The following is a 10842-nucleotide window of genomic DNA, read 5'->3' as shown; positions in this document are numbered from 1 at the left end:
AGGATTCTGACACACAGGCATATGTAGATGTTCCATAGGACACACATACACACACAGCTGCTGTGGTGAGAATGATGAGTTCTCTGCTTGTTCATGTCCCGTGGTGCGATGGTTGCCTAGTAACCATCTCCAGCTGATACTTTCTGCCGCCCCAGATTCTGACAACGCTATATTTCATTCCTTTGCACTGCAGTAATAACATGGCCGACAGTAAATGAATGGATCTTATTTCCCCTTTTAGTCTGTGTTAAAGATATTAACTCTTAATTGCATCCATGTTCTGGTGCTCACATGAGCAGAGCTTTCCAGCAAAATGACTGACCTCAAGTCCTGCTGACCTAGCCAGGCAGTAGGGGATGGATAATACAAAGCCCTTCACAGGGCAGTCATTGGTTCCAAGTTGGGATTGTGGATGGAATACAGACCCATTAGGTTAGTGCTTCCCAGAGGTTTTTAACCACCTGGTAGCTATTTAGAGGCTTATGTCAAATGAGTTGGTTCCAATGAGGACCCCACAATTGAGCAGTGGGGTTTTCATGTTCTGTGTCACAGGTCTAGGACTAAGCTGGACATGTATGTGAGGACCCCACACCTTCCAGGGCACAGAGTTAGCCTGAGATCACTCTGCTCTGTGGGTGGGGATCCTATACGCAGCTTGCGACCTCATATTCAACTCTTATTCATATGTGTTGGAGCCTGCTTGTTAACAGAAGCTTTACGCCAGGAGCATTCAAAATCCTCGTCCCTAGTGGCAGCAATGATTTAGTGTCACAGCAGGATGTAGAAAGTAGGCTGGGCGGGGTGCTTGCAACCCTCAGGCTCTGAATCACTTCAATGCCAGCATTAAATATTAACAAAGATTTTTCATGGAGTCAGGTCTGAGCCTGCAGTGAAAGGAGAGATGGAGAGCTTCAAAGCTAACACTTCTCATCTGGCTGTGTCTCAGAGCACTCTGTTGCCATGACATCGTTGCAGAGAAGTGATCAGATTCCTGCCTCCCATTCCTCACCTGCTTGCTGGAGTTGAGTCACCCTTGGGGCAGGGAGTCCATGATGGTCCTTTCCAGTGCTTTTATGGACTCAGGACTTCCTACCATGCAGTACAATAGCAGAACACTGCATTCCTTCACTCCCCTCCCAGCAAAGTAAATCACAAATGATGTGCTGCTAATATTTGGGTATTGAAGCATTATGGTCCTTCCCAAGTAGCAGACAGGAAGGGTCATGTTGGTTGATGCCAACACATGCCACCCAGCAGTTTTTCACTTCCCTCTCCATCTGTGACTCAAGCACCGTCCTTTGGTAGGATGATGGTAACAGCACATGGACTAGGTGCAAGAAATGTCACACTAAGACAAACTTCTCCTCTCTTCACCCTCAACATAGGAGAAACACAATTGCTGTGAGCCCAATGGTCTCCTACTTGAAATTCCTTTGCTGACACACTCTTGGAACAAATTTGTAAGGCATACACTCCAGCCAGTGATGAAAGGACTGCAGCTACTTCCATTCCAGGAAGGAGTAGGCCCCAGAAAGACTCATGACTGTTGGCTACAGCCTGAAATGGTTATAGGGGATGGCATAGGAGAACATGTGTATCTCCGGCTGCCCCAGTTGCACTTGCTTTAGAAAACTCAGGAGTTTTATCTTTCGGTCATGGGGTTAATTGCTGGGGACCATCCAACTTTGGCAAATAGTGCTTGTTTTGTGCAGGTCACAGAGACATAGCTGAAGCCACATGAGCATGGGACAGATAACAGACAGACAGTGGGTCCAAGAGATTGTTTGCTGAGGTAACCCCTTCCCTCTCAATCTGATCTCTACAGGTCAGCCTGACCCCTTGAGCACCCATGACCAGGATGCATGTGTATGTGTGCATGCACAGCTATTAACTATTCATTACTATGAAATAAATAAAATTAAAGAAACTAAAGTGTGTTTCAGAAAAGCCATAACAGACTGCAAACCCAAAAGAGGCAGGATCTCAGAGTCTCTTGTCTGACTTACCGTTCAGGCTCTAAGGAATGTAAATGTAGTGTGAGGAGGATGAAAGACTTAGAACACAAGGACCAAGATTTTCACTGGCCAAGTGTCCAGATTACCCTGGAGCCCTTTCCAGTAGTGCTCAGTTAGTTTTAAAAAAGGAGGAACTGGTTTGTTGGTGGGCTGCAGCACGCTAGTTCCTATGAGGTAAGAGAAGGGGAGTAGGTGGCTCTGGGGATACAGGTATTTTCTACTCTTAAGTCACCGGTTCCACGTTGGCAAGGAGGTAGAATTCCATTTCCCATCTGAAAGGTGAGGTCTACATGAAAGGACACAGGCCTTTGCTCCTACTGCATGTGACATGATCTCAATGAAAAATAAATTCTAATGGCATTGGCATTATTAGATTATGGGTTTACAGTACAGCCAAGCATTTTTCAGATCTTCTAAAAAAGATGGTCCCTGCCTTTAGAGCTCACATATTTATGCAAAACAGAGATTAGGGAACAAGGCTAACAAATGGAGATTTTTTTAATGCAAGTCACTTAGTTCCACTGTAGGCAGTAATGGGTCATATGGACTAAAATGTACACAAGGTAGGGACCTTGAGGATAGACAACAACCTGCACGGATTGTAGCACTTGTTGGGCTCTCTTCTGAAAATGTCAATGATTAAATGAGCCAGAGACTCAAATCCTCTTTAGAGGTTGTCCCTTTAGAACAGGACTGAGATAGATTAGCAGACGGTACAAGGGGTGTAGCTTGCCCTGCTGCTGCTTTTATTGAACCTGCTTTAGGGATAAACAGAAGACTTTGGTCTCCAGCACTGCTGATCTGGCAACTTTCCTTTAGCACTGAAACCGCCCACCAGCACAAAACCAAAATTAAAGAGGACAGAACTCCTTCCTCCCACCACAAGTTACCGAGCCAACAGCCAAGGGAGTGAAGACATGTCCCAAGCATGATGTCTGAAGTAAGTCACAGTTGGCTGCCTTCCCTTTGTGCCCACACCTTGATGGGTTCTAAAGAAAAAACCCAAACACAAAAGCCCTCATTGTAAAACTTTTTATTGTTAAAAAAATCCCCATATTCATATAAATAAATCACTTATGTAAAATACAAGTAGGTTCATTCTCTCTCTTAACACCTTCCCCACAGCTTTAAAAAAGATAAAGCAGACCAACGAACAAATGTATATTAAACCTAAGATGACTGACAAACTGGCAGCTCACATGGAGCTCCCTCCTACTACAAACCTCTAAATAAGGTATTGATTGTGCACAATACTGGCATCCATGCTGTGCCCAGATCTTTTGCTTCCCTTAAGAATACATTAAAATGCTGTATTGAGTTCTCACCCACTCCCCAATGTGCCAGCAACTGCAAACATTTTAGAGCTATGCTGCTGCTTAGTAGGTGTGAGAAGGAGGGGTCAGTTTGCATAGCAACTACCCACTGGGTTTGGATTTTTAATTTATCTATTTCTTCTCACACCCAGGCAATTCAGCAGTCATGTTCTTGGCCCAGAGAGTGGGAGAGAAGTGCAGGAAAGCAGACTTAGCCCCTAGCACTGTTTGGGACAGTGTGAGAGGATTCTTGTTATGACCTGTTCCAAGAGGTCATCCAAGATGGAGACAGAAAGAAAACAAGAAACAAAACACTGATGGATCAGAATGGGACAGACATTGGTCTCCAGAACCTTTCTATGGTGTAGGAGGGACTTCAAAGAAGAGAGAAACCAGTGTGGAAATATGAGAGAAAAAGATGGTATAGCTTGATTAGCACCCTTTTTCCTTTTGCACACACTCCTAGCTCTGATGAATGGCTTCATAAACATCCCATGGGTTTACCTGCCCACCAGATCCCTTCCTACCCTTATCATTTAAGCAAAGAGACACACAAGATCGAAGTGAGATACTCTTCAAACTTGTATTAGATAGTTCAGTAGATTTTACTCACACACAGAGTATCTCAGGAAACTAGTATGTAAGTATGAAAAAACCCACCCAAAATTTCCTATTAAAATAAAGCCCTGCCTCAAGATTGTACAAAAACCCAAGAAAGAGAAATCCCTTGTATGTGGTGAGCCAGGGACATGAGATTTGTCAAGAGCACTTCCAGACACAAACAGCCAGGCTGCCGCCAAAGAACATGTACAGCAGGTTCTTCACCTCATGGGTGATCTCAAAGCCAAAGCCCTCACCAATCACTACATGCCAGGAGGAGCCAAACTTCTTGTCCATCGTCTCTTTGATCATCTTAGCAGCACTCTGAGGAATAAAGAGAAAGAGTCCAGGAGCATGCAGAGGGAGCAGCAGGTCAGAGAGATGGGAGGGGTGTGTTTGTGTATAAAATTCCCCACTCCTCCTCTCCTTTCAATGTGACTCAAGAGGAGGGTGAGAACTAGGGTGAGATTACAGTACAGCACAGCTACACTGAAGAGCACCCAGACTACCCAGTCTGAGACATTAGAACAGGGTGGGCAAAAAGGCCTCTGCGGGCCGGATCCAGCCCACAAAGCAGGTGGATCCGGCCCTTGGAGGCCTTTCCACTCCCCCACCCCCAGGCCAATTATGGCCTGGGGGCAGGAGGAGCATGCAAAGTTTTCTCCACCCTACCAGGTGGCGCTTGGAAGGGCCAGATGCTCCTGGTATGGTGGGAGGAGCGCAAAGTTTCCTCCGCTCTGTCCCTGCCCTGTGAGCAGCATGCGGCGCTTTCAAGTGCCATGCACTCCTGGCAGGACAGGAGGAGACTTCACATGCTCCACCACCCCCAGGCCCTGATTGGTCTGGGGGCAGGGGAGCGTGGGAAGTCTCCTCCCAGCCAGGGGCATGGGCACCTAGGAAGAATGGGGGAGGAGAAGGGGGTGAGCAAAGGCTCTCTCCCACCCCCAATCATGGTCTGGGAATGGGGAACCAGGAAGTATCCCAGCCCCATCCCGGAAGCCCAGGTCCACTTCAGAATTTTGTGAAGTGGCCTCCAGCAAAAAATTATTGCCCACCTCTGCATTAGAGGTTTGTATCTGGAATCTGATTCTCCTCTCACTCACATTGGTCTGAATTAGGACTTGGCCCACTTAGGTCTCATAAGAATAAGATGAACGTGAGGGGGGAAATCAGATAACTATTCTTTATTGTTTTTGAGGGAATTCCTGTTTCCTCGCTGCAAATCAGCAAAACAACTTTTGGGACTTGGCCAGGCTGTGAATGCCTTTTTCCCCAATAGCACATCACACTATGTATTAGTTAGAGAAGAGGTGAGAGAGGTGGGGAGATGCTGGACAGTGGCACAAGGCACTTTCCCAAACCTTGGACAAGCAGAAGATATGAAAAGCTCCCTCACTATCTAGTTCTGGCTCATTCCCAGCACCGAAAATCCATTGTAACACCAGAGTGTCCCCTTTGCTCAGTTGGAAATCATCTGAGCAGGGATAAAGGGATGTTCTAGACCAAGTGTGTTAATTTAGGAGGAAGCTATAATCTCTTTACCAGTGCAATGCCCCCTTGTGACATTTTGGATCAGAGACCTCTCTTCCACTTTACTCAGAATACAGAAAGCTGACTTACAAGAGGCCATGGGATGCTGCTTGTAAATCAGAATAGACCTGAAGGTTCTCTGATCAATGCTGGAAGCCTCGTCTGAGATTCTAATCACCCTTCCTTCCCCGTCCCTTTTTTGAATGTGTTCAGTACAGGAACAAAGCAACAGACAATCAGGACCAGGATGTCTGGCCTCCTTTCTGCCGCTCCCCTTTACTCTTGCTCAGAAGATTCCTCAATATGAAGACCAGCATGTCCTGACAGAAGAAGTAACCTTCTTAGCATGGACCATTACCTCATTGTTGGTGGCATATTTCTCACAGGCAGTGACACACAGCTCCATGGCCTCCACACGCATCTCCTCTGGCATGTCTGTGTGCTGGTTAAAACAAATAAAAGGGAGCTCAGCAACTCAAAGAGCTGGGCACAAACCCAAAGAGCAGAAAAGCTGGTGTTATCTGTTCCCTCTATCATGCCACGGCTGTACTCTACATTCTTGGATATAAAACAGAAGAAACCAGACATGCTAGCTTCTCTGCTCTGTGCCTAGAGGATGCAAGAACATCACCCAGAAGAAAGTTTAAATGCCAAGGGCTTGATATAAAACATAGCTCTGCCTTTGGAGAAATGCAGATGTTTAACATGGAAAAAGCTTATCGGGTCACATTTTGTTCATGCCTCCCTCCCAGCCAAAGCAGAATTGCTCCCTTGTTGTATTCCAATGATTCAGTGATTTAAAATAAGTTTCTAACTTTTCCTTTAGGAGAGTATTTCGCAGTCTAACATACCTTGCAGTGACTGCCATCTGAGGCTTTCCCTTCACTCATTTGCATTCTTTCATTCTTACCTTTAACTCTGGGACCCCCTAAGAAATTCCTTTCCCTTCTTGGTGTGCTTCATTGTCACATAGCAAAGTTAAAGATATTTAGGACCAAATTCAGGAGTGTTGTGAGCAATGTGGAGAGTTGGAGAAGAAAATGGATGTAGATGACAAAGCAATGAGACTTGTCCCAATTTGGCATCGATTGAGTTTCTAAGACAGGCTTGGGCAAAATACAGCCCACAGGAAGCCCCAGGCAGGCTCCCCAACTGCCTCACCCCACGCACTTGCTGCTCAGAAACTCAGCTGCAGGGCAGTTTTTCTTTAAAACTTGTGAGTCTGGAGGGGAGAGGAGGAGGGAAGGCTTTAAGAGCTGCTCCCACCCCAGCACAATCCCATTGGCAGGTTTCTGGCCAGAAATTGGCCAATGGGAGCTGCCTGTTTCAATAATAGGCAGTCAAAAAGCACAAGGGGCTCCAGAGCACATGACTGCAGCCTGTGCAGGAGCAGGGCAGGCAGGGAGGCTGATTCAGAAATGGCTGCTGGCTGACAAGTCTCCTGGCCAGATCCTGTCCCTGGCATCCCAGTCCCTCCCTTCCCCAACCATCTGCCCCCCCACTCCACATACCCAAATTCTCTGCCCCCTCCTGTATCCATATCCTCTCCCAGATTCAGCCCCCCAATCCTCTGCCCCAGATCACAGTCCCCTCCTGCCCTAGCTCACAACCCAAATCCCTGTATCCGCTCCTGTACCCCAATTCCCTGCCCTAGGTCAATCCAACCCCCTCCACCCCAGTCCAGTGGCCCAGGTCACAACCTCCTTCACCCAAACTCCCTCCCTTACCCCAAGCTCCCTTCTGAACCCAACGTCCATCCCAGACCCTGCACCTCCTTCGTTAATATCATGGAAGAGTGTAGCCCTCGACCACCTTCCAAATTCTTGGAGCGGCCCCCTCCATCAAAAATTATCGCCCACCCCTGTTCTAAGACAAGCACGACACATCCAGTGGAGTTAAGGTCTGCTCTCAGTTGCATCAGTGTAGTCAATGGAAGACAAGAGTAAGTAAGAACAGAATAAAGGGATGAGAAGAGGTAGGTATAAAAGAAAAAATAACTAATGGAAGAGCTAAGATAAAGGGAAGATGTGTTAGTTGCTCTCCTTTTAATTTCTTTTTCCTATATTTCTTTTGTACATCCTCTCCTGTACAACCTCAAGATTTCAGCTGCACTCATTTCTGCACAATCATTCAACGTCAAATATGTAAAAGTTATACTGCATTTACTACTTATATCTAGTTTCTGAACAATTTATACCACTATTTACAACACTGCTAATTATAAGCTCTTCCTCTCCTATGGGAATTGCACCTATTTATTCCAAGCTGAATTTAAAATTTACTTATCTTACCCTTTCCTTATAGATCATTATATTTTGTGCTCCTTTTATGGTAAGAATAGGCAGGCAGCCCTGAGATATTATTGCAACAAGTCCTACAAAGAAACCTAAGGCACCCATTGTTCTCTTTTCTTTTCTTTTATTGCCTAGAGATGTCTCTTTCTCATGCACCTTTGAAAAATACCAAGCTGCACAGATGATCCTGAATGTGGTGGGAGTGCTGTAAAGACAGCATGCTCAGTGCTGAAGGAGTGGGGTCAAAAAAGGATTGCTTTCCATAGCCTTAGCTAGTTCTGGCTGGCTTGGAGACAACATTGATTAGCTTTGGAGTAGGCTTCTTCTAAGTTGCCTCACAGTAGAGTGGAACATGGGAAAATGGTAGGAGGATGCAGCCATCAGATAGAAGTGGTGTGATACAAACATATTCTTGTAGCAACTCAAAGTTGAAAATTTACTGGTATGGAGTAGGGATGTAAAATCCTGTTTACATCTCGTACACATAACGTTTAACCAGTTAACCGCTTAAAAGGGAGCTGGCAGGGGGCAAGCCCTGTGGTATGGCAGGCTGCTCTGGCCAGTCTGGGCCCACCGTGGGCAGGGGCTGTTCCAGCCAAGCTGAGGCCATCACACCATGCCACAGGCAGATGGGGAACTGCTCCAGCCTGGCCAGGCCACCAGTTAACTATTCACATCCCTAGTCTGGAGGGCAGGTAGGAATGGAACGCATTAATCTCCCATCCTTGTACCCTGACATTCTTATGATCATACAAGCCACGCTTGTTCTTACCCTGATCAGCGGGAAGCTGTGAAGTCTTTTATAATCTGCCTCCTCTTTTTTCCCCTCCCCAGTGTCTGCCATGGTCCTTCCACTGTGACCCTGGGAAGGGTAGAGGTGCTTACTTAAGACCAGTCAGATGCCGCTGTGCAGATTGGCAAGAGGGATGGAACGCTCAAGAATCAGGCAGAATACAGTTTCAGCAGAAGCAAGAGGTTCTCTGCCCAAAGGACATTGCTTAAAAGAGAAGGGGAAAAAAATAAGTTAATTTTAAGAAGGCCCAGTTTGATCACTCTGAGATGCAAGGTGTGAGTCCTGCCATCTCCTCCGTTGCTTACTGCTTCTCAATACTCCACAGCGTATAATTAACCTGGAGAACTCTGTTGCAAGAGTTTCGAGGCAAAGAGCTTACAAAAAGTAGTCACTTTCCAGAGTCAAGACTTTGAATGTGCTGCACCTCCCACGGTCATAATTCCATAAAGAGGCATAGAGCTCTGGCTTGATGGCTGCTTAGTTGCTGGCAATGGGGCAGGCCACAATGAAGTTATAGCAGAGCTTTCCAATAACCAGAAAGCATGGCATCAATCATCCTCTGCTTTAAGTAGCTGTCCCATTCTTTTCAGGATACAATATTAATGGGGGCAAAATGTGCATGCAACAGGAACAGATTTTCCATGGATTTTAGGACAGAAATAGTTAATGGGTTGTTTTAGTTTGTTTTACAACTTCTTTTTTAACTCCTGGGTTTGTCAACAAATGCAATACCACACCAGAGTCTGTTACCTCACTTCTCCTGGTCGATTCCTGGCCAGTTGCTCAAAAGGTGATGCAGTCCCACAGCGCTCTCTGATGGGCAAATTCAGAACATTTCATCTTGATCTTCTTTGATCCTTCTATGCGGCTTAAGACACTTCCCTACACCCACAGAGAAAGCAGGAACATCAGAAATATATTTTGAAATGAGTCATAGTAATGCCATCTGGAGACATACTAGCTGAAGTAACAAGTACTAGGGCTACTGGTTCTCCCAGATGGGATTGTGAGTGTTTTTACACAAAATTCTGAAGTACCCAGCTGTGCAGTCAGCACTAGTCACAGACTGTGGAAGCCAGGAGAGTAAACTGGATGGCTGAAACAAGGCAATTCCTTCAAGCTGTGCAATATTTTGGGTTCATCTCCCAAACTTCTCAGCCACAACCCCAGGCCCCATGGTATAAACACAATCCATCTTAGAGTTGCTCATATACAGTGCCCAGTTTAAACACACAGGCAGGTTGGGGAGAAATACTGTCATGAGGCATTGCACCCATAAAACGTCTTTTAATTTTAAAAATAGCTGGTTTATAACAACCTCGTGGAAGATTCACTGGCAACCCGTTTCTGTTTCACGGCATCAGACTCTCTTCTGAACACCGCCCCGTCACACGCCGACGGGTACCAGACCCACCTGATGCAGGTGGGGGGGGGAGGGGGGGTAAAGAGGGAAAATATGGTCTAGGGAAGGAGAAAAAATAATCGACCCCCCCCCCCTTCAATGTGTTTGGCCTCGGTGTCTCAGGTGATCCTCACGGGCAAGGGCTGAGTTACCAGAGCCCCCCACCGCGCCCCCCACGCGCACAAGGGGAGGCCTCCCTGGGGTGGCTGGGGCCAACAAGCCGGAGAAGGGAATCAGCCAGGAGCCCCCCCCCCCAATCATGGAGGGCCCTGCAGATCGCACGGGCCGGGGGAGGGGCTGTAACAGCGCCCAGCAGGGACGCGGGCGGGGGCTCTATTCCGGGCGGGCGGGAGCCTTCCTGACGAGAGCCCCGGCTGGGTGGGGTCTCTAGTACGGGGCGGGGGCCTGCCCGCTGACAGCCCGGGCCAGGGCGGGGAGCGACACGGTCTCACCTGCGCCTCCGAGACCAAAAATATCAGCTTCGCCCGGTTGTTAAGGAGAGAAACGTGCTTGTCTTAGCAACCAGCGTCGGAAGTCCCGCCTCCCCCTTCCTCATTGGCTGGAATGGGGAGTTCGAAACATCGTATTGGTTCCAAGGCTTGTCGATGTCGTGAAAGGGTCCTTCAAGCCTGGGGTGAGAGGTGTCTTACTGCTGCCTGATTCACACGTGAGCCTAATGTGTTAGGAAAGGGACCCTCTATTAGTGGTTCAGGTTATTGATAGGGAAGTGTTCAGAGCCTACAGCAGGCACTAGTCCCTCAGCATCTCAGGATACAGCACAGTACCCTGCCAACACAGTGCCATCTTCATATCAAAGCACTGCCTGCAAGAACATAGGGCTATGCCAAGCTAGTGGTGTGCTACAGCATCACCCATGCCACACCTTGACACCGGG

At 47.3% G+C, this 10842-nt stretch overlaps 1 protein-coding gene and 1 long non-coding RNA gene across 2 annotated transcripts in view; one reads left to right on the top strand and one right to left on the bottom strand.

Moving 5' to 3' along the window:
* Positions 1-2987, top strand: part of LOC112545115 (uncharacterized) — a 33576-nt gene extending 30589 nt beyond the window's left edge. Inside the window, exon 3 of the long non-coding RNA XR_003088540.2 lies at positions 2835-2987. This is a non-coding gene — a long non-coding RNA (uncharacterized LOC112545115). The remainder of the gene's footprint in view (positions 1-2834) is intronic.
* A 46-nt stretch (positions 2988-3033) lies between these two features.
* On the bottom strand, positions 3034-10524 carry DNAL4 (dynein axonemal light chain 4). The gene is made up of 5 exons (XM_006118965.3): positions 10400-10524; positions 9296-9427; positions 8525-8749; positions 5817-5900; positions 3034-4252 (listed from the first exon to the last, which is right to left on the bottom strand). The coding sequence occupies exons 3-5, from the start codon at positions 8594-8596 to the stop codon at positions 4088-4090; spliced, it is 321 nt and encodes a 106-aa protein (XP_006119027.1). The 5' UTR covers positions 8597-8749; positions 9296-9427; positions 10400-10524; the 3' UTR covers positions 3034-4087.
* Positions 10525-10842: the final 318 nt, after the last annotated feature.

This window comes from Pelodiscus sinensis, chromosome 1 (assembly GCF_049634645.1).
Source record: "Pelodiscus sinensis isolate JC-2024 chromosome 1, ASM4963464v1, whole genome shotgun sequence".
Lineage (NCBI taxonomy): Eukaryota > Metazoa > Chordata > Testudines > Trionychidae > Pelodiscus > Pelodiscus sinensis.
This window is presented reverse-complemented; position numbering and strand designations above follow the sequence as displayed.